At 37.8% G+C, this 24,336-nt stretch overlaps 1 protein-coding gene across 1 annotated transcript in view; it reads left to right on the top strand.

Annotated features, from left to right (window-relative positions):
- The window catches only part of RIT2 (Ras like without CAAX 2), a 399,832-nt gene that overhangs the window by 122,008 nt on the left and 253,488 nt on the right, over positions 1-24,336 (top strand). The window contains exon 3 of the mRNA XM_049900689.1: positions 23,648-23,721. Coding sequence (XP_049756646.1) covers positions 23,648-23,721 — 74 coding nt within the window. The remainder of the gene's footprint in view (positions 1-23,647; positions 23,722-24,336) is intronic.

Raw genomic sequence — 24,336 nt, 5'->3', positions numbered from 1 at the left:
GTCTCTAAGTCTAAGGTGTGTCTCTTGTAGGCAGCATATAGATGGGTCTTGTTTTTTATCCATTCTGCCACTCTCTGTCTCTTTATTGGTGCATTTAGTCCATTTACCTTCAGGGCAATTATGGATAGGTATGAATTCAGTGCTACCATTTTGATGTCTTTTTGTGTGTGTGTTGTTGACAGTTTCTATTTCCCAGTTGATTTTATGTGCTGAGTAGGTTTTCTTTTTATATGGTGTCCTTTCCTCATATTTGTTGTTGTTAATTTTGTTTCTGCTGAGTCTGTATTTTTCCCTTGTATTTTATTTAGATGAGAAGGATAGTTTGTCTCTATTATTTACCCCCATTTTTCTAAATTTAAAAATAACTTTTATTTCTTTGTATGACCGTATCTTCCTCTCCATATGGAAGGTGTATGATTACACTTATTATTTTAGTGTTGTCTTCTTTTATATAATAACATTGCCATTACCTGTGTTGGGCTTTTTTTTTTTTTTTTAATCTTGCTTTTTTTTTTTGGATTTCCCTCTCTGGGTTGACTTCTGGTTGCTCTGCCCAGTGTTCTAGTCTTGGGTTGATACCTGATATTATTGATTTTCTAACCAAAGAACTCCCTTTAGTATTTCTTGTAGTTTTGGTTTTGTTTTTACAAATTCCCTCAACTTGTGTTTATCTGGAAATGTCTTGATTTCACATTCATATTTAAGAGACAGTTTTGATGGATATATGATTCTTGGCAGGCAATTTTTCTCCTTCAATTTTTTAAATATGTCTTCCCATTGCTTTCTTGCCTGCATGGTTTCTGCCGAGCAGTTCGAGCTTATTCTTATTGGCTCTCCTTTGTAGGTGACTTTTTGTTTATCCCTTGCTTTTCTTGTAATTGTCTCTTTATCTTTGGTTTTGGCAAGCTTGATTACAATGTGTCTTGGTGACTTTCTTTTAAGATCTGCCTTATGTGGAGTTCAATAAACATCTTGGATAGATATCTTCTCATCTTTCACAATATCAGGGAAGTTTTCTGCCAACAAATCTTCAACAATTTTCTCATATTTTCTGTTATCCCTCCCTGTTTTGGTACTCCATTCACTCGTAGGTTATTTCTCTTGATAGAGTCCCACATGATTCTTAAGGTTTCTTCACTTTTTTTTAATTCTTTTATCTGATATTTCTTCAAACATATTAGTGCCAAGTGATTTATATTCGAGTTCAGAAATTCTAGCTTCTCCTTACTCAGTTCTGCTCCTCTGACTTTCTATTGAGTTCTCTAATTCTGTAATTTTATTGTTATTCTTCTGAATTTATGATTGCTGTCTGTCTATGGATTTTTCCAGCTTATTAAACTTTTCATTATGTTCCTGAATAATCTTTCTAATTCTTTCAGTTGTTTTATCTTCGTGTTCCTTGGCTTGTTCTGCGTACTGCTTCATTTCTTTCCTGATGTCTTGAAGGGTTCTGTATATTAAACTTTCATATTCTGCATCTGGTAATTCCAGGAATGCACTTTCATCTAGAAAATCCCTGGATTCTTTGTTTTGAGAGCCTGTTGAGGTGATCATGGTCTGTTTCTTTATGTGACTTGATATTGACTGTTGTCTCCAAGCCATCTGTAAGTTATGGTATTAGTTTATGCTTGCTTACTGTGTCATAGCTGCTTGCTTTGTTTTGTTTTGGTATACCCCTACGGGTTGCTTGAGTGAGCTAGCTTGATTATTTTTGCCTTTGAAGCTCTGGCATCCTGTCTCCAGCTGGCTAGAGCTGTTACGAGGTATATCAGTCTAGGAGTCCATTCAGCTTTCTTATATGAATTCAGCTCAGGTTTCCAGGTAGCTGATATCAAGTGTATGGTACAGGCTCTGTCCTACAGTCTTAGAGGGGCAGGGGTGATTGGTGTATATACCGGTATCTGATTGCAACAGGGAGTCACGCTCTGAATGAGGCAGGGGGCTGAGAACCGACCCCCAAGTGTCTCTGAGGAAAATGCATCTCTGTTCCCTAAAGCATGCTGGTGGGTGGGTTCTGCAGAGGGAACATGGGCACCCAAAGCTTTTGGTTGTAAGGACTGGGAGGTACCAGTTATCTTTGGACCCCTGTTGGTGGTGTCTGGGTGACCTGAGTGGAGCTACCAGTCCTTAGGTCCCTGATGTAGGTGGATGAGGACCTTGTTTAATAGGCAAAGCAATATTGAACATCAAACACCTACCTCTCCACTGCACAGCTGAAATGGTTGGAGTTTGCCAACAAGTTTGCCAACACACAGGTCTATGCAGAAGGGAAAGGTGCTCAAGGTCCATGGACGGTTTATGCCTGGACAGGAGCCACTTCTGTCCTGAGCTCCCCCAGTTAACGGAGCTAGCAAGTTATCTTTTCCCCCCAGTTGCAAATTTTTTCCTTCCCCAAGGCCGGGAGAATGCCTCTAAGTGCTCACCAGGGTCTATCTCAGGCCTAGGGATTCAGCCTCTGAAGCCGGCTTGGGGGTGGGAGGGCACAGTAAAATATTCGCAAGTACTTAGCTTTTGCCGAGAGCGCCATTCTCCTCAGGTTCCAGAGGTGTGAGTACGCTATGTGGCTGGCTGCTTCTCCCTGAGGAACCTGCGGCCGAACACTAGTGCCAGCCAGCCGCTGCCACTCCGGGAATGGTGCCTGAGGGCTCCCCGCGATTCAGGTCCAGTAACTTCTCTCCACTTCTGAACGGCCTCTTCCTCCCCCTGCCCCTCAGTTCATTGTCTAAGCTTGCCTTCGATGCTCAGGGCTCCCAGCTTATCACAAATATACTCAGTTCACTTGTTTTTTCTGGTCTTTGTTGTAAAGAGGGCTTGACGGAAATGTCTGTCTATTCTGCCGTCTTGGCTCTGCCCCTGATCCTGAATTCTTAATGGCTATATATATTATATTGTACTGTATTATATTACATTATATTATTCTTAGTGATGCTTACAATGCCCAGTCTTTTGCCCATGGCAGCCTTTTCAAGCTGATTCCTGAACCCTTTGAGTACAACTCTAATAGTCATTGATGGCTTTCTTCCCATCTCATATGACAAGATGTTCTAGGCTCATCTTGCATGTTTCAACCACAAAGCTAGACTCAGTCATTTCTCCAAGAAGTTCTCTTTGTTTGTTGTTGTTATTTTAAATGCAGAGTAGTGATTCTAGGCTCCAACATGAGTGCTAGGAATAGTCATTTCAGAAAAAAAAACAAAACAAATGCAGTGCTGTCAGTCGACTCCGATTCATAGTGACCCTATAGGACAGAGCAGAACTACCCCATAAAGTTTGCAAGGAGATCCTGGGAGATTCGAACTGCTGACCCTTTGGTTAGCAGTCTTAGCACTTAATCACTACACCACCAGGTTTCCAGGACTAGTCATTACTATCGTGTTAATCATTGCCCCGAGGGCTTTTTGGTGGACAGAGCTGGAAAATATTATTTCTGAAAGTTAAAAATAAATTATTGCATAAACTCTTCTTCTTCCTTTCACGTTTTTTATAGTCTTAGTGTATCTCTCTTGTCAGAGTATATAGCTGTTACATACTCTCCTTGGTGTAGTCTTAATTCTACACATAAATATCAATTTAATACTTACGATTAGTCTTGGTCAATGCCTTGCCAGTCGTTTTGGATTTCCAAAGTTTCATCCTCAGTATATAGAGAATTATGAAAGAGCCAATCAAAACAACGTTCCTAAGTTTTTGTATAGTGACAATAGTTTGTCTATTGTCTTTATGCTTGAAAGTTAATTTGCTGGATATATTTTGTTTTGTTTTAGTTTTCTTTAGTACCTTAAGTACATTACTCTGTTTTCTTCTGGTGACAATCTAATAAGAAGCATAAGTAATAGAAAGGAAATTAGATTGTCGTCCTATTCTAATGATTATATCACACTTTGTCAGTGATGATGGCTCTTGGTTGATTTTCCCAGGTACACAATGTACCTTTTTAATATGTAATTTCAAAAAAAAAATTTTTTTTTTTTTAATTTCAGGAACATTTCCTTGTATTATAATTTCAATATTTATTCTCTTCTCTTGTTTTGCTCTCCTCTGGGGGCTACTATTACTAATATGTTGGAATGTCTTTGTCTCAGGTCTTTGCATGTCTCTTGAATCATATTAATTTCTTTTTTTCCCTTTCAAAAACTCTTCTCCCTTTTTTCATCCACTGCTCTTAAGGTAGTACCCATTGTATTTACTGATTTTTTGGTTGTTTCTACTTTAGCCTTTATTTCCGGGAAAAAAAAAAATGTTCTTTCCTAAGTTCTATCACGTTATTCCTGACCTCCTAATTCTGCTTATGCTGTTTAATATCTTGTATCATTTTCATAAAGTATTTTAACTCAGTGGTAACGTTTTCCAAGAATTTGGTTGCTTGTCTTTCTGGTATGCTTTTATTGTCTGTGTGGATGTTATTCTGCTTCATGTAGTTTTTTTGGTTTGCCTGACTTGAGGGCACTGGGTACTGGGTGGGTTTGTTTTTCCTTTAAAATAAATTTGTGTGGAAATAGGCTTCAATGCTGTTACACATTTTTACATAAAATTAGTTTTTCTGGACTTTTACAAAGAGGCACCTCTTAATATAGTTTTTCTAATATCAAAACCATAAAGCACACTTTTCGTTGTTTTGTAAATTGTTAAAAATGTGGAGGCTTATTTTCGGACAGCTTCTGTCTTTGATCTCTTTCCCAACTTTTATCACAATCTTCTTTTCCCGTTATTTCTATTAAGCCTGTCTTGCTCAGTTCTTTTCGTCCAAAATTTCTCTGCAGTGTAGAACTTTGTCATGGAAGAGAGCTTTGCCTGGTTAGCTTGGGAAGTATTTTGGGCATGAATCCCAGTCAAAGCTAGAAAGAGAACAGGAATCTCAGTCCTACAATTACAAGGACTAAATTATGCTATTAACTTGAATGAGCTTTGAAAAGGACCCTGAACTGTAAATGAGAACACAGCTCTGCTGATATCTTGATTTTAGTCTTGTGAGACCCAAAGCAGAGATCTCAACTGTGCCATGCCCAGACTTCTGCCCTACAGTTAAGAAATGGGTAATTTTAAGCTGCTAACTTTGAAGTAATTTGTTTTGTAGCAATAGAAAACTAATACTGTAATATAAAGGGTAGAGTAGATATTAGACAAGCAATTCTCAATATCTAGTACAAACAATGGAAATTACATACATTGGCAAATCTTGGATAGAGAGAGATGGGATATAAGCAAATACTGGCAAAGCTAAAATTTCAAAGCACTTTCTTGTTAAGTTTATTACAATAATTAACTATAAAGCAGGAAGGTTATATATTTCTATTACCATCTTACATATAGTTTTGTTAAACAGGACTAATGTCTTTCCAAAATTCACTGCCCTGTATAAAATTATACCCCCCCACTAAAAAACAAAAAATATAAAAACTGCATCAGTGACACATTAGAAAAACACATAAATCTAGTAGGAACAGAAGCACAGTTTTACACATGTTAAATGGTTAAGAAATGCATAAAGACTGTAAGAAATACAGCACTTTACCTTGAAAATAACCCAAATGTGCTTGTGGAAGTGGACACTGGGAGGATTGTAACTTAGAAGTAAAATTATAGAAAGAAAGTGTCTTAGTAAGCTAGTGCTGCTATAACAGAAATACCACCACGAGTGGCTTTAAAAAACAGAAATTTATTTTCTCACAGTTTAGGAGGCTTGAAGTCTGAAATCAGCGTGCTGGCTCTAGGGGAAGACTTTCTCTCTCTGTAGGCTCTGAGGGAAGACCCTTGTCCTGTGGTTCCTTGGTAATCTTCATGTAGTGTAACATCTATCTTCCCCCAGCTCTGCTTGCTTGCTTGTTGTTTGCTCAATCTGCTTTTTATATCTCAAAAGAGATTGACTTAAAACATGCTCTACGCTAATTGTGCCTATTAACATAACAAATGTGATTATAAGCACAGGTATAAAAATTAGGATTTACAACACATATTTTGGGGGGGACAAAATTCAATCCATGACAGAAACTGATCTGAAATTGGGCAGAAAGTTGAGACATCAGATGAGGGTGGGTGAGGCTCATAATACAGGGTGAACTGGTAGATGTTTGAGATTTGTTTGTTTATGTATGTGTGAGTGTGTGTGTGTTTTGTATTTCTACTCAGCTGTGTTCATCTGGGTATAGTTTTCTGCCTTTACCATGTGTTTATCAATGACAAAATAGCCAAAAAAAAGCAAAACATGAAATATGCCATATGTTCAAATTATTCCCTAATGCATTGGAACAAATTCAGATTTATAGACCAAGCATTATAGTAGAAATTACTATGCAAGGAAACAGTATCTGAGGACCGCAGTGATTTGTCTCAAGGCCCACAGCCAAGAAGTCTCTGCACTTAGACGTGGAAGTACTTAAGTAGTTCTAGATTCTGGCAGTGTGGTCTTTCCTTTGCCCTACCGACCCCTCGCTTTGGTAGTTTGGTTCACATTCTGTCAGCCAGGCAGGGTGTCCAGTGCTGTGAAGGTGTACAAACATGAACAGACATAGTCACTGTGCCTGCAGATCTTATAATAACAGGGAAGATACTAGACAACCTCAATAATTACAATAAAAAATTGGATGTGAAACATGTTACAGTAAAGGACAATCAGTGAGTGAAAGTAGCAAAGGGAATTATTACTTTGATCTAGAGAATGGTCCTGTGGAAGAGAAGTACCCAGCCTGAGTCCCGGAGAATGAGTGTGAAGTGGTTCTAGGGCATTACAGAAAGAAGATCAGTATAGAAGCAAATCCCAGAGTCAGCAAAACGGACTAATTGTACTTCCCAGAAAGTCTAGGGCACACTGGGGGCATGCAAGGTCTCTCAGTAGATTTAAATCTGCTTGCTGGGAAGTCCTGCTATGTGGTTCATGCTAACTAAGAAAAAGAAAATAAAAAAAAAACATTAAATATATTAAAGTCAAAGTTTTTTGAAAATTAAAATGTTTACAGTATCCCTTGAAATAACTGAAAATACCCTAAAGTATTGCATGCCAAAGATTGTGAGTCACGTTTCCATGAGACATCTCTAGCTGCAGTTCTGAATGGGCAAACTTAATCAGAGTAGGGCAGGAAAAGCTGACCCACGGAGAATGTACCTTTCTGTGACAGGCATGTTGATTCAGGCCTAGGAAACAGGAACAAGAAACCCTATCATAACTGGATGTTTTATTCTGTTAAAGACCCAATTATTTTATATTCCCCACCCTCAAAGGCAAATTTATAAACAGCGACACGAAAGTAAAAGCCCTTTTCATAGAGCTGTAGTATTTTCAGAAGAAAAATCTCCAGACTAACCAAAATAGTCATCTTGACTGATAATTAAACTGGTTTTGGCAGTTGAAAGAGCTACCCTGGGAAAAAGCAATGCAGGTCATACCCAGAACCTTCCCCCTGACCCACTAAATAGGGCACGGAAGAAGCAGAAAGAAAGAAAGAATCTTTTACCATGCGGGGAGGTCACATCAAATATTATTGAGAGGGAGGATTGAGATATTTTACTTTTCAAAGGGTAGGGGGTGGGATAACAACTATTGAGATACACTATTCTAGACCATAATGGCCAAAATCTGGTTAGGTCCATGGGATAACATAACTCTGTGTGTGTGTGTATGTCATTGAAATGGAGATAATCCAGGATAATCTCTACAGTCTAAGGTCAGCTGATTACTAACCTTAAATCCATCCATAACCTTACTTCCCACTTCCCATGAAATGTAACATATTCATAGGGTCTGGGGATTAGGATGTGACATATTTGTGGAGTGCTGGAGGGGCATTATTCTGCCTACCACGGATATTATCGTGGATCACAATATCTTCTCCAAGTAAAGAACTAAGATGTCTCAGGATACTCCCTCCTCTACTGGCTCGGTCATGCCATAGTCTGTGGAAGCTCTCAGCTAGATGCTGCAGCCAATCCCCTCTATCTTCTGCTCTCTGAAGAGGTCTACCTTCAAGCAGGGGTAATAACTGAATCCGTAATATCTGGATGTTCCTTAAAAGTATATATGATATATATACATAGTGGTTCCTGTCCCTTGAAGTTCTTATTGCATGCAAATACACACACACACAGACCAACACACACTAAAGAATGAAGGCATTCTTAATTTTCTCACTTTTGCCAGACCTAAAACAGCACTTCTTAAAAATGTTTAATTCTGTGTTAACTGATGAATGACTCTGTTATATGAAGATACAAAACAAGTAAAATTAGAGTGTGTAACATAAGCAGAAACAAAGAAATTTCACTAAAGTTTAAAAAAAGTGAAATTAAACTTTTTAAGCTGCCTGATAATGCCTGAATGCCTTTTTCAACCAAGTATTATTTATAATTTAATTTCTCTCCTGAAATCTCTTTATAATTTTACGAGCCATTTCTGTTTTTGTAATCCCTTCTTAAGAAGACGGATCCCAGACAGAGCTGGGGAAAAATGTATAACAAAATTCTAACTCACAAAAAAAGAGGCCAGACTGGCCTGACAGACTGGAGAAAACCTGAGCTTATGGCTACCAGACACCCTTTTATTTATTCACCCTTCAGCTAAAGATTAGGCAAGCCCATAAAACAAAAACAGACTAAAGAAGCACACCAGCCCAGGGCAAAAGATGAAAAGGCAGGAGGGAACAGGAAAGCTGGCAATAGGGAACCCAAAGTTGAGATGGGAGAGTGTTGACATGTCATGGGGTTGGTTAGCAGTGTCACAAAACAATATGTATATTGTTTAAAGAGAAGCTAGTTTGTTCTGTACACCTTTATATAAATTACAATAAAAAAAGTACCAAAAAAAAAAAAGATGAGAGAAATCTTTAAAAATATCCACTCTAACCACCCATCTTATGTTTGAATCCTCTTTACCATGTCACATGTAATGATTTTCTAACCCATGTTTACCTGCACTCACTTTCTTTCAAGACAACCTATCCCATCTTTTGGCAGTTCCTGTGCCTATGCATGTTTTTCCAAGCACAAACGGTTAAGCACTGGACTACTAGCTGAAGTGTTGTTGGTTCAAACCCACCCAGAGGCTCCTTGGAAGACAGACTTGGCAATCTGCTCCCAAAAGGTCACAACCTGAAAAACCCTGTGGAACACAGTTCTATTCTGCCCACATGAGGTCGCCATGGGTCAGAACTAAGAAGATCAACAATGTGTTGAGCTAAAATATTTTTCATTGACATCTCACCAAATATTCCCATTGTTTGCCTGCCTCCCCGCTTAGGGCCATATGGAAAATGTCTACTTCCTGCCCCATATGGAAGCTATTCAAATATTTACAGATATTAAACATACATTGCATAACCCTTCTCTCTAGGATGAATATCCTCCATTCCTACATCATCTTTTCTCTAGCAAGGCTTCAAATCCGGATACCCATCTTGTCCCTCTTTCTCTGTGTACATCACAGTCTGTCAGTATCTCACTCAAAGTGGTATCCCGCTGCATAGAATAAAACATTCCACTTATAGTCTGACCAACGGAGAACGTGCTGGGTTCTTATCTCTCTTGTTCTAAATCAGTATAGACGTTCCCTCCTCTCCCAACCTTAACCATCCACAGCCCAAGAGAGTGTGCCCAGTTCTTTTCATTTTTTTTGTAAATGCTTTACTTTGTTCACCCACATTTTTTTCTTTACCAATAGAAAATCACCAGATCGTTTATCATAACTGCTGTGTTGAATTCAAATCTTTTTCATACAGTCCATAGGCATGGGGGGGAAAGGATTTGTAATCCTCAGACTATCACATCAATCTCCGTTGAGTGTTGTCTTATTACATATAGTCCTGTTGCTCAACCCTATCAAGGACATTTAGATACAAATTATATCGTTCAAACTATTAGCTATTTTTTTCCAATTTTAATCACCTTTCCATGCAAATATGTATTCTGTAAATGATTCATTAAAATCACTAATAAAAATAGAAACTACATTGTAGCCAATGCCAGAGTACATAGCAGACTACTAGAAAACCTCTACATACTGACAACCATCCACCCTTTATCATTGTGAATAGGGTCATTCAGCGTTCACTAATCCCTCCAATCATCCTTATTCCCAGTTTATACTTCTCTATTTTATCCACTGACATTGTAAGTCAAATACCTATCTGAAGACCATTTCCCTATATGGCGATGGTTTGAATGCCATTCATGTGTAACCTTAGAACCCTGAAACGTCAATTATCTGAACCAGGAGATTTGTACTCCATGGGGTACTACTTGCTTCCTTAAAATCTAATCATGTATCTTGGGATTTTATTGTATCTTTACAAATGTTAGTTTTATCTTTTGGTTCTCAATGCTGTTATCTTCATAAAAGAGGAAATAAGAAGTCAAGGAATCCTGGTGTTTTTGCCATTAATCAGCATTACACATTCCTCCTTTTATCACCTTCTTTCAGGGTGGATTGTCTTTTGTATCTTTTGCAACTCTCAATTTCTCTAAAGTTTGAAAGAAGTGAAATTAAAACGTTCAAGTCTCCTGATAAAATCCCAAATACTCTTACGGGCCAAGTACTTTTTCTCATTCAATTGCTATTCTCAAATAAATCACTTTATAATTATCTGGACCATTTCTGTCTTTGGAAATCCTCCTTAATTTGTCAAATCGGACTGCTTGACTCCATCTCTGTGTTAGAAACATTCTCTCCTGCCCTGGGCTCCCTGTAGCTGCAAGTGTATAGGACATGAACACTTGCACGTAATGCGTACTTTCTCCTCCCCTTTTCCTCACAACCAGGTGAATAAACCTTCACAAAGGATGTGATATTTGGGCTGGACCTTAAAGCATGAACAATATTTTGCATGACAGAAAAATAGAGGAAGGGCATTCCTACAGTAACAACAGCATAAAAAAAACCCAAAAACGAAACCCATTGCCATCAAGTTGATTCTGACTCATAGCAACCCTACAGGACAGAGTAGAACTGCCCCATAGGGTTCCCAACCAACCTTTTGGTTAGCAGCCAAACTCTTAACCACTACACCACCAGGGTTTAAAGTGTGCTATTCAATAGCTTATTAAGGGAACACAAAATAGTTCAGTGTCCTTAGAATGTAGGACACATAGCAGTGAGTGGTTGGAAATAAGTTTGAGAAATTCATTGGAGTAAAACTGTCAGGAGGCTTGGTTGTAAGCTACATTTCTGCATTACTTTGGAGGATCTGGGGAGTAATTAAAAGTTTTAATTGTTTTGTTTACAGAAATTCTTTCTCTCTCTCTCTCTCATTATTTTAACATAATAGAGGGACAGTTGGAAAAAGAATTATACATTAATGAGCCTTAAAACCAAAATCATCAAACCCATCGCCATCCAGTTGATTCCAACTCATGGCAACCCATATGTGCAAAGCAGAACTGCACTCCACAGCTTTCTCAAGATTGTGTCCTTTCAGAAGCAAATCACCAGGCCTTTCTTCTGAGGAACCATTGGGTAGGTTTCCAATGCCAATCTTTCAGTTAGTAGGCAAATGCTTAACTGTTTATGCCACCCAAGCACTCTTTAACAAACCCAAGGCATGTTTAAATCCTGGCTATTGACACCATCTCCTCATCCTCATTACTTAAGTGCCTCCTGGCATTACCGACTATTTTCCAAGAGTTGGAGGGAACAATTTGAATTGATAGAACTGCATTTCAGTATTTATCACCTTTTATTATTCTAGGTGCTCTCCTTTAGGGTACAAATACATGAAGACAGTAACGATGTCTGGTTTGTTCACGTCACACAACAGAACAAACTGTGCAGAAGGTGCTCAAAATATTTTTTGAGTAGATAAAATCTATGATGAGGTATATGGGATACAAGATTAACATTGCTAGCTGCAACTGTTTGGCATAAAAGCGTAGGGGAAAAAAGTGAATTTTTAGTCAGGTAGTAACTCTAGAACAGTTTCCTCTTTGGCTTCTCCAAAGTTGCTTTTTTCCCAGACGCAACCATAACACAGAAATTAAGGCAGAGGTGGGAGAGGAGACGGAGAAAGAAGTAAACATCTGTGCATCCCTGCTGATAACATGCAACCAAGTAAGGGGACATGGCAGGCCTGGCAGACATCCTCTACATTTAGTACCTCAGGAGGAAGAGACAAACTGAGGAGTAAGTACTGTGCTATAGAGATCAGTCAGGCTCTGTCAGTAGCTGTGTGTCCTTGTCTTCTGAATCATGCATAGCTCTGAAACACCAGGATGAGTGGTGGAAAGGTAAATGGAGACCAGATGTTTGAGGATGACACATAAGCTATAATAGGCTGTGGGAAAAAGAAAAGTCAATATTGAATGATGGTGAAGCCTATAAGAAGGAGTGGGGGAGGGTATCAAGCTAGGCCTGGAAAAAACCCTTCACACAAGGAGAGCCAGGCTGGTGGGTGCCAAACTCAAGGAGTGGTCAGTCTCATCTCTAGAATAATTTGAAGGTCCCCAAATTAGAAGGAATTTAGGCATAGATTGGAGTCCCTGGGTGATGCAATGGTTAACACACTCAGCTGCTACCCAAAATGTTGAAGGTTCACATCCATCCACCCAAAGGTACCTTGGAGGAAAGGTCTGGTGATCTACTTCCAAAAACTACGCTGTTGAAAACTCTAAGGAGCATAGTTCCACTCTGATGCATATGGGGTCACCATGAGTCAGAATTGAATTGACAGCCACTGGTTTAGGCATAGGACACTTACATAACCTCCAGAATCTACAGAGAAGTGGACTCATAGGGTTTACATTCTGAACAAAGTCTAAGTTATACCCTGGTTATATCAATGGGCCAATGAAGCCATCACTGCTGCCACCGTGCAAGGGAGTGGTGCTTCCCATGCTCTGTCATCCTTCCAGAAATTCAAAGATGCACTGCCCAGACAACCTTTGAATCAAAAATTTGAGTGGCTACATCTGATTGCTGGAGTCTGGGTCACATGCATGTAACCTAGCTGCAAAGGATTCTGGAAAAGCAAGTTACTGGTTCTATCTTAACCATGAAATGAATAGGTCAAAAAATTCTGGGGGCTACAAACTAGTTTGGACTAGATTTGGGAGTTATTCATTTGCTCAGTTCATTTAAGAAACAGCACCTAATCTGGAAAGTAAATCTCTTTCCTCGCTTGATTCGTCTTTGAAAGGTAATCAGTGTAGAAAACAAGAACAGCCTCTGGTAGCTAACGGACTTCGTTCAGTCTCCCAACCACCCCCTACTGGTTTTGTGAGTTTTGCGAAGTTTAATACTGCTGTCATTTTTTAAATATTTAAAACGTACATATAAATATATGTCTCACAATATGTTGAGAGAATGAATAAGCTATCACATCTGAAAGAACCCAGCAGAGTATTAAGCACAGTTTGAGAGGAAAGTAGACTGAATTTATTGAGCATTTATTATGTGACTATCAGAGTGGTAGAAAACACATATACAAAGATGAAAAAGGCATGGCGCTTCCTTTCAAAGAGCTGAGACTAAACCAAATAATTGGAAAAGAATGATGAAGGTGCTTTTCTACAGCTATGTGCAGGTGTTATGTGAGTACAGGAGGGGGTGTATCAGTCTATGACTGGAGAATGAAAGATGGCTTCATAGGGAAATAAACTATCAAAATGTTAGCTGAAGAATAAGCAGGAGTTACCAGACAATTCGGAGTGTCATTCACTAGTATTTTAAATGCATATTCGGCCTCCTCTGATCAAAAAAACCAAAAAGGACTTGAGGAAAATACTCTGTATTTACATTTTCAGTCTAGGGATGTATACTATTTTGCAACAATCTATCCTCTAGTGAAGTTGTCAAGGACTTCATTTTACTTGGATCTACAATCAACATCCATGGAAGCAGTACTTAAGAAATCAAATGATGCATCGCATTGGGCAAATCTGCTGCAAAAGACCTCTTTAAAGTGTTAAAAAGCAGAGATGTTATCTTGAAGACTAAGATACACCTGACTCAAGCCATGGTGTTTTCAATCACCTCACATGTGTGTGAAAGTTGGACAATGAATAAGGAAGAGCAAAGAATTTACAGCTTTGAACTGTGGTGTTGGCGAAGAATATTGAATATACCATGGACTGCCAGAAGAATCAACAAATCTATCTTGGAAGAAGTACAGCCAGAATGCTCCTTAGAAGAAGGATAGCTAGGTTTTGTCTCACGGTACTTTGGACATGTTACCAGGAAGGACCAGTACCTGGAGAAGGACATCATGTTACGCGAAGTAGGGGGCAAGTGAAAAACAGGAAGATCCTCAAGGAGATGTATTGACACAGCGGCTGTAACAATGGGCTCAGACATAACAATGATTGTGAGGATGGTTCAGGATCGGGCATTGTTTCCTTCCGTTGTACATCAGGTTGCTATGAGTCGGAACCATCTCGATCACACCTAACAACAAGCCTTGCTATCTAAACCTTCCCTGCCCAATACAGTAGCCATGAGCCACATGGGGCTAGAGTGGATTTGACACGACTAGCCCAAATTGAGATGTTCTGTAAGTATAAAATACATAGTGACTTTTGAAAACTTCATACAAGAAAAAGAACGTAAAATATCCCGTTAATACTTTGCTATATTGTCTACATATTCAGACGACATTTTGGATAAATTGGGTTAAATAAAATATATGGAAATTAATTTTGCCCCTTTCTATTTAAGTGATAACTAGAAAATTTGTAGTCCATAGGTGGTGCAAATGGTTGACTTCCTCAGCTTCTAACTGAAATGTTGGAGGTTCAAGTCTACTCAGAGGAAACTCTGAAGAAAGGTCTGGCAATCTATTTCTGAAAAAAATCAGCCATTGAAAACCTTATAAAGCCCAGTTCTACTCTGATGCACAAGAGGTCGCCATGAGTCGAAGTCAACCTGGCAGCAACTGGAAAATCTAGAAAATGTAAAATTTACACATGTGGCTCACATTTGTGGCTTGCTGCTCTAAGTCCTTGACTAGGAGTATGTACATCACCTGATAGCTTATGAAAAAGGCAGAATCTCAGGCCCCGCCCCATACTTACTGAATCATAATCTGCATTTTAACAAGATTCTCAGGTGATTTACATGTATAGGAATGTTTGTAAAGCACTTTTCTAGCCCATCATCTGACAAATACCCCCTTCTTCCTCCATCAACAGAGAAAGCTTTATTTCTGCAGCCCTTTTACCTAGAGTTTGGCTGCTAACCAAAAGGTCAGCAGTTTGAATTCACTGTCTACTCCTTGGAAACTATGGGGCAGTTCTACCCTGTTCTATAAGGTAGCTATGATTCAGAATCAACTCGATGCCAATGGGTTTGGTTTGGTTTGGTTTAGTTTACTGAGAGAGACTGACAAAGTAAGGATTGTCTGACTCCACAAAAGGTAAGCCTAGAATTCTAGATATCATGCTCCTCTCTGTTGAGTTTTTCTTTTGTATGTACAAAGAGTTCAGTTTTTAAAACTCCAAACTCAGCAAGTTTGGGGCACAAAGAGCTTCATTTTGTCATCAGTCTTACGGAAGCAGGCTGCAACTTTTCCACTCATATATTGCTCTTCAGCAGCCTGATGACCCAGCATGGGATCCTTTCTGGTTCTCAGGTGCCCACTGCAACTCTTTGTTTTCATGACACTTCCCCTGTCTCTGCACCCGAAGCTGTGAGTGTTTTCCCTCCCCTTTCTTTCCCCTGTATCATTCCCGCTGATCATCCCCTGGGGCCCTGCTTTCTGCTTTCTCTTGTGACAGCTAATTTTGCACAAAAGTAATCTCAGGGTAAGGTGTTTGTGGTTGATAATAGCTTAATATTTTACCTCTCCTGTAGTTTTATTGCATTTTAATGGGAGATTCCTGGAAATAAAATGGCTTATCTTAACCAAAGGGAATGAAGCAGAAGGGGTGGAGTTGTGGGCATCGTGCCAGGCCAAGGAGAAAGATGTTTTGGACAGGAAGATATTTTTGACATCATTCCGCTATCTTCCCCAGAGCCCAAATTTATCAGCATTGTCAGTAACATTTATTCAATATGAAGGATAAACATCTACATGCTGCCATTATGTGAGATAAAATGCGTGCAGACTAGAGGGAAAAAGGGGAAATCAGAGTTGTGGGTTAATTTCATGCCCGCATTGTCTTGCCATAAAGAATTTGAACAATTAAAAAACTGGGACTGGATATTTTCTCTTTCTCTTACTGTTGAATCAATTCTAATACTCCCCTTTTGAAATGTTATTTAAAATTAAAGTATAAAACAAATGCTGAAAACGTGTACAAAACCATGAATTATCACATAGTAAATAACCAAGTAATCTCCATCCTGATTAAGAAATTCTTTCCCAATATACATACCCTAGTTTGAATTTTTTTTTTTTAATTACATAAATTAAAACATAAAATGTGTGTTCCTTTCTGTCTGGGATTATCTCATAGAATATTGTATTTCTAAGAATTAATCTCACTGAGTGCTGTGGTGTTTAAAATTTCATAACTAAAATAATCCACTGTATGACTATACTGCGGTTTAGTGTGGATGAGTTCGGGTGGTTTCTAGCTTAGGGATGTCATTAGTAATGCTGCTGTAAATATCCTTTCTCAGGCTTTTTTGTGCACATGTGTATATGTGCATGTGCATGTATTTATGATGGGTAAAGCTGCTTGTTATAAGGTGTCCTAGCAGGATTTTTCGAGCCCTGGTGGCTCAATGCTTAAGAGCTGTGGCTGCTAACCAAAAGGTCAACAGTTCCAATCCACCAACTACTCCTCAGAAACCCTATGGGGCAGTTCTATTCTGTCCTATAGGGTCGCCATGTGTTGGAATCAACTCAATGACACATAACAACAATAACGACAGTAGGATTTTGCTGCCAAAATGTCAGAGTGGTGAACAATAACATTTGTTTATCCCTCACATACCTGTAGACCAACTGGGCTATCTACTTCAGACGGGTATCTATCTCGCTTCTGAAATTAGTGAGTTTTCCAGCATATATTCTCATGGTGATGGCCAAATCAAAAGAGAACAAGTCTCACTGGACACACATATGTCAAGCTTCTCCTCAAATCACATTCATTAGCATCCATTGGCCAAAGCAATGGATCACATTCTCAAGCCTAAAATGAAAAAGGTCAAGAAATACACCCCACTCACCTTTAGGCCATGGCAAGTGTATAAACCCACTGTCGTTGAGTTGATTCCAACTCATAGCGACCCTATAGGACAGAGTAGAACTACCCCATAGAGTTTCCAAGGAACACCTGGCAGATTTGAACTGCCAACCTCTTGGTTAGTAGCCATAGCACTTAACCACTATGCCACCAGGGTTTCCAACAAGGGTATAGATATATAATATTAGTAGAGAAGAACTGGGGTCAATAGTTTGGTCTACCACACAGGCATGGTCGGTTTTTGTAGATAAACCCAAACCATTTCTAATCTGGTTACACCATTTTTCAGTCCACCTATATATATAGTATGTAAAAGTTCTCATAGTGCCATAAGCTCACCATGGTTTGATATTGTAAGTCTTTTGAATTTGCCATTTTGCAGGGTGAGCACTTGAGTCATATAGTTTTAATTTGTTTTTTGCATAAATGGATGCTAATTTTTTACATTAAACTTTTTATTTTGAGATAATATCATCAAGAAACCACTACCCCTCAGAGATCTATATCAATTTGACTCAAGCCCCCAATTTCACAATATGGAAAAAAAAAATCCAAATGCCGTCCTATAATTCCTGTGAATTTCCAGGGATTATGTACTCATGGCACCCCTTCCTTCAACTCCTATTTTCATGGCGGCAGAGAGTGTTTTCCTTAAACCCTGAGTTAGCCCAAAAGCTAAATTTGCCCAGTTATTAAAAATTTCCACACCCAAAATACATTTACTCTTATCGGAGTTCATTAAACGTTTAAGTTCAAAAAAATCAGTTACCGTTGAAGATCCTGACTCACAGTGATGAGTTTTGTCAGAGTAGAATAAGGGCAGGAAACCCTCCTTCTCTTTCCTGGCTTCTCGCTGTCTTCCTTCTTCCAAACTCTGTTTTCCTCCCCTTTCCTCTGGAACTGATTTTTAGCAAGACATTCTCTCCTTTGGGTGTCTTCTGCTTATAACATCGTACTCAGCAAAATACAGAGCATTTTGTCTTTTTATTTTTATGTATTCTTCAAATATTACAAAGTTTATGTGAGGAGACTTCACATATGTCTTGTTCAATGTTATAGACTCTATGCCTAGCATACTAATCATTAGCATAGGCATTAAATTCATTATTGATAAATATATTGCCACATAGATTTGCTTCAATGCTGGTTCAACCATGATTCAACTTCTAATTCAAGAGAAAGTGTCCTGTACCCTATGTTGCAATAAACTTTTGATCTGTGCACACAAGCACACCAACATGTACATGCACAATACAACTGAGATGATTTATTTAAGTAAGTCTGAGAAAAGTCTTATAAATAGGTTATTTTAATCTTTATATTATTTATTACCTGTTCTTTTGAAAATGTGGGTCAACTGTTAACACTTAGAAGGTGTAAACTAACTAGCATAGAGTTATATAAAAATAGCTTCACTATTATATGGGGGTAAACCCTAAAGAAAATACTTAACTATGTTAAAACCTTTTTAAAGTCATCTAGTGAAAGTTCTTATATTTTCTCAGTATTATATTTTCGTAGTTTTAAATTGTCCAACTTTATATTTACAAATAAAATATCTTCAAACAATTTTGGTACATATTTTTGTTTTGCTAAAAGAATGTAATAAATTATGCTGGGAAAATTATCCAAAACACTTTAAGGTTTTAAATTAGCAATTAATTGACAATTATATTTTTGATGGATCTTATAAATATATCCTGCCAAAACCTCTATGATTTACTTTTTGTTCAGAAAGCATTCCCAAATCAATATGTATAAATAGAAGAAGTAATTTAGTTTTTAATATAGTTTCATAATTAATGGGAAGTGATACTAAGAAATTTACAATATAAGCCTTGAATTTGAATTGTGCTTTCTTTTTTAAAAACACTCTTATGTACGTCACATCTGTTGATCCTTATAAAACTGTGACTTTGCCAGCAGGTACTATTATCTGCATCTTACAAATAAGGTTAAGTGGCTGGCCGATAGTAAGACAGACGATTAGTGTCAGACTTGAGGTTTGAATACGAGGCCTGCTGTGGTTTCTTCTTGTAAAATCCTACTGGAGAGGGGGGAGTGAGGAGGACACATCCTAAAAGAAGCAATAGTCTTATATTAAACTTTAACATTTTGAAATGAATTTTAAGTTGGTAGATGCCTCTGAGAATGTGGCCCCACTGTGCTTCTTTGTGCAAACTAGGTATAACCAACAACTGTCACCATTTCTGCCAGATAAGAATTTGTGTATATTTGGCCTCTTGCTTTTTTAGGAAGAAAAATGAGCTCGCTTCAGGGCTAGGTCTATAGGCATATGATTGAAATTCAGGGAGGTGTTAATATGTATTCAAGAAAGTATTTCTGTCAGTGCATTTCTGCATGGTGGGTCGCAAAGGGGGTAGATGGATGGAAAAAGAAGAGATGCTTGTTTGTTGCAACGAAATAAAAGGGATTAGTTTCTATGGAGGCCAGGAAGGTGACCTAGATTCCCAACATTGGAATGTGTATTCTGATGGATACTTTTTAAAAGTGAAAAAGAAATTTTGGATAGAGGACCTGGGTTTAATTTTCAGCCAATTCACATCAGCTCTCTTTGAAGTGGTTTTCTGATCCCAAGGGAAGCCTTTATTCGATACATGCTTCATGTGCCAGGCTTATCTAAGGCTCAGAGAGTCACCCAGAGCCATTCTCATCTAGATTAATCAGGCTGCTCCTGGCCTCAGCAGGCTCTTATTTGGGCCTTTGAGTTTAAATAAACAAACATGAAATCTAAAAGACTCATATATGATCCTTCAGTCACAGAGCTTTCTCAGAATAACTGGTTTTATTTCCCTACGAAATTGGAAAACAAACAAAAATTAACACAAGTATCTTCAAAGAAATTGCAAATGATTCTGCAAGATTCCCCTTTTGTGGGAGGAAGATCAGTAAAAATACAAAGGCAGGGGAACAGAAAAATAGATTGTATGGTCGCTCATGTGTTGAATGGATTTAGAATGGCTGGAAGTCACTTAATCCACATAAGATTGACAACTGTGCAAATGATACTTCCCACAACTTCAGCTTCTGAAGTCCTTGTAGATAGGTTCTATGACCCATAAATTTTTGTACTTTCACATCCCATTGCATATCTGTGTTTATGTTTGTCTCCCAACCATAAAGGTAGAAGTTTCTTGAGGATAGAGACCATGACCGTATGTGTGTCTATATGTGTGTGTGTGTTTATTTCTCCAGCATTCTAGTAAAAATATGAATCATGGGAGTTATTCATTTGTAGGCTCAAGAATACACTGAAACATTGCCCTCCCGGGGCGATTCATTGTTATGCTATTGTGGTTCACTGTTAAGTCAATTCTGACTCATAGCAGCCCTAAAGAACAGAGTAGAACTGCCCCATAGGTTTCCTAGGCTGTGATCTTTGTAAGAGCAGATCACCAGGTCTTCTCTCCCAGGGAGCAGCTGTTGGGTTTAAACCATCAACCTTTTGATTAGCAGCCAAGTACTTTAAACATTGAGCCACCACGTCTCCTCACTGTCTAAATAAATAAAGTTCTGAAAATAATCTATTTTGCTTATCTGTGGCTCAAAATCAACAGTATGAATAAGTATTGAAGTATAAAATCCAATGATATTCTAAAGACTTTTAAAAGGGATTTGGTTTTCTCTTATAATATAAATGGTGGATAAAGCCAAATATAGACTGCAGCCAGACTGTAGGGTATGTAAGTTCCAAACTCAAAAGACCCAGCTACATTTGGTAGGTGATATGGACTTAGTGTAGGTATTTTTGAACAGGCTGCAGTATGTAGTATGGAGTTGGCACGCATGAAGACATTAATGGATGAAATGTCAGAAGACTCTCCAATCTCTCCCCTGAAATTCAGACTCAAGTAACTGCCTCCTCATAGTCCTCCCTTGGAAGATCCGCAGGCATGTCAAAGTCAACATTTCCCAAATTGAATTTGTGGTCATCCTCCTGCATTCCCTCTCCCAGGAAGTGCCATAAATATGTACCCAGAGGCAAATGCCAAAACCAGGAGAGATCCTCTTGCGTCTTCGTTCTCCTTTGTCCTCTACACAGAATCAGTCACAAAGTGCCTTTGGTTCACCTTCTAAACATCTTGCAAATCTGAATGCTTCATTTGACCCTAGTGCCACTATCTTAGTATAGGCCATTATCATCTCTTACCTAGATTACAAAATATCTAAACTTTCTGTACCTCTAGTCTTTCACTTTACAATCCATTCTTCACACTGTAGCTACAGTGAGCACTTTCTCTCTATAACTTTTTGTATTCATATGATACATTTATGACAACTAATGAACCTGCACTGATCCATTATTATTAACTAAGGTCCACAGTTTACATTAGGGTTAACTCTGTGCTGTACAGTCCTATGGGTTTTGACAAATGTATAATGTCAGGTATCCACCATTACAACATCATGCAGAGTAGTGTCACTGCCCTAAAAATGTCCCTTACTCCACTTCTTCATCCCCCCACCCCATCCCTGACCTCCTGGCAATGACTGATCACTGTCTTTATAGTTTTGCCACACTCAGATTTTTTTATGTCTCTTTGAGTTATTTATTTTAATCCTACCTAGACTGTACTACCTGGGAGGAGGGACTCTCTCTACTTAGGGTGCCCTCATTCTTTCTCCCATCTCAAAGACTCCCATTCACCCTGAAAAGCTGTTCAAACATTAACCTCTTTAAATTTTGACCTGTATTCCTCACTAGGCAAAATTTGTCCATTTTTCCTCCTGATCCCTTTACAATTTGGATACATTTTTTAATTGAACGTATCATAATATTCTGCTCTATACATGTAAGCTGTGTCTCATTAGAATATACATTTCTTGATGCAGGATCTAGATCTTATTGAGTTTTGAATCCCAGACCTTAGCACTTGCTAGGTCTTCAATATTGTTGTTTGAATGGATGATTGGATGAACAATGGTTATCCCTGCACTACATTATCACTGCCCAATATATGCATACAGAGTCAATTGAGATTTGCTTATCCCTTTAGTGTACCATAGCTCCTGAATTAAAAAAAAAAGAAAGAGAAGAAAATAGAAGCAGTTAATCAATTGTAGCATGACAGACTTTTATGACTTCTTGTTCTCTCCCTGATAGAAATAATAGCAGCTTCCTAGCTATAAATAAACATGCTTCTTTAATGTCTTATTCTTCAAGAACCTGAAGAAATTTGATCTTGCTGGGTGGAAATGCAAAACATGTAAGTCATTTTATTTTCAATGTGACCACTGAGTTGATGAGCTTCACATAATGAAATACATAAAGTCAAAAAAAGTAAAAAAAAACATAAAGTCAAATGAAAGCTAAATAGAAATACAAATGTAAAAGATATTCATTCGATGAGTCTTGGGCTGGCAAATTCTGTCTGTGTTATTGGTCACAACTTTTCTGTCAGGCTGCATTGGATCCAACATTTCTATGAAACCACCTAGCATTTCAAAGTTTCACTAGTTGAAAATGTAAACTCATAAGGTCCTGCTTATCCCAAGACATCCTGACTCTTCTCATCCAGTTTTATTCCTCCTTGATCATAGGCTTGAGGAAGATATAGTTTCCAAATTAAAATATTTTCAAATACTGCAAATAATGTTAATTAGGGATGTTGTTAGTTGTTGTCCAGTCAATTCAGACTCATGGCAACCCTGTTTGTGTAGAATAGAACTACACTACAGAGGGATTACCAGACCTTACTTCCAAGGCACCGCTGGGTGGATTTGAACCATTAATCTTTTGGTTAGTAGTTGAGTACCAGAGACTCCAACTATTACTCATCTTCACAACTTACCTCTCAATGTTCTTTTTCCTTTCACATGTCTTTCTTCCCTTCCTCCTTCCCTTTCTATTAACTGCTCTGTTCCAGGCCTTATCAATATTTCATTAGTTGATCTTACTTTTACTTCTTTCTCTCTTTAGGACTATTTTTTCATGGAACTTCAACAATTAACACATTTACTGGTAGAGAATTCTCCAAATTTGGACTAGTGTAATCCTTCAAAGTTCTTCTCTATTAAATAGAGTCATGACAATGAAAAACTCTCAATAGTAGGTATTTTTCTGTATTTCTAATATTTTCTAGTTCCATTTTGACATAAAACAATATAATTGGCTTTATTTAATATGTATGTTTTTATTACTGAAGTAGAAAGGATACAATTTGGAAGTGCATGATTTAGAAAGATTAGATACACTTCTTCCATGAGAAGAACTAGGCAATATGACTGGGCACCTCAGATTATGAACTTTTTTTCTGATGAAGTGTCTTTCTCTGGTTGTGAAAACTACCTGACTTCACATTAAGCTCCACTTCAGCAGGAACTCCCTTTTCTCTATCATCTTCGTAATATTAGTATTTCTCATGGTTACATTCTTCTCACTCTATGTACTCTACCTAGAGTGTCTGATTATGTTATTTAATTACTTAATTAGAAATTTTTGTTGTTGTTACAAAATCTAAAAATTGATCATTCATTTTCTATTGAAGATGTTTAAATGCAAACTTTGTCTTGTGTTTTTCAGAAGATGCTTATAAGACCCAGGTTAGGATTGACAATGAGCCAGCTTATTTGGACATCTTGGACACTGCTGGTCAGGTAGGGGATTTGCTTACACCTCTCCATTGCTGAGGCCAGTTTATGTTTTAACCTCAAATACATTTACCGCAATGTAGATGAGTTTCACTCTCCAATCAGAAGGAGAACACATTTTCAGTAGCATTCAGGGATTATATAAGGAAAGAAGTGTGGCATCATTGGCTGAATATTGTGACTCATTGCCAACCAGAGAATTTCAACATACCCTCAATTTTCTAAATAAACAAATATAAGTATACAGGTAATATTGCCATCGAGATTAGGAAATGAATAAGATAGTTTATTATTCTTCCTCACATGTACATAATACTCTGTCTAGACCGTAATGTAATCATAATTTTTATTAGATAATTTTAATCAAATATAAAAAATGTTGCACCTGAAATCAAAGCTAGAGAGATAGTTTAATAGAATAGGTGTCATAATTAAGATTTTTTTTTTTAATGGTCTGGAATGCTGGGAAATGAAGACCATTTTTAAGTTCTGTAAGTAAATCCACAGTTTATATGTAGATAACAAATAAATGATAGAATAAAAATAACAAATAAGTAATAAAATAATAGTAATAAAATAAAAATATCATCAAAGTGCTAAGAGAAAATTGTTAACATTTCA

The sequence above is a fragment of the Elephas maximus genome, chromosome 11 (assembly GCF_024166365.1).
Source record: "Elephas maximus indicus isolate mEleMax1 chromosome 11, mEleMax1 primary haplotype, whole genome shotgun sequence".
Taxonomy (NCBI): domain Eukaryota; kingdom Metazoa; phylum Chordata; class Mammalia; order Proboscidea; family Elephantidae; genus Elephas; species Elephas maximus.
Note: the sequence above shows the minus strand (reverse complement) of the source record. Positions and strands in the feature narration are given on the sequence as shown.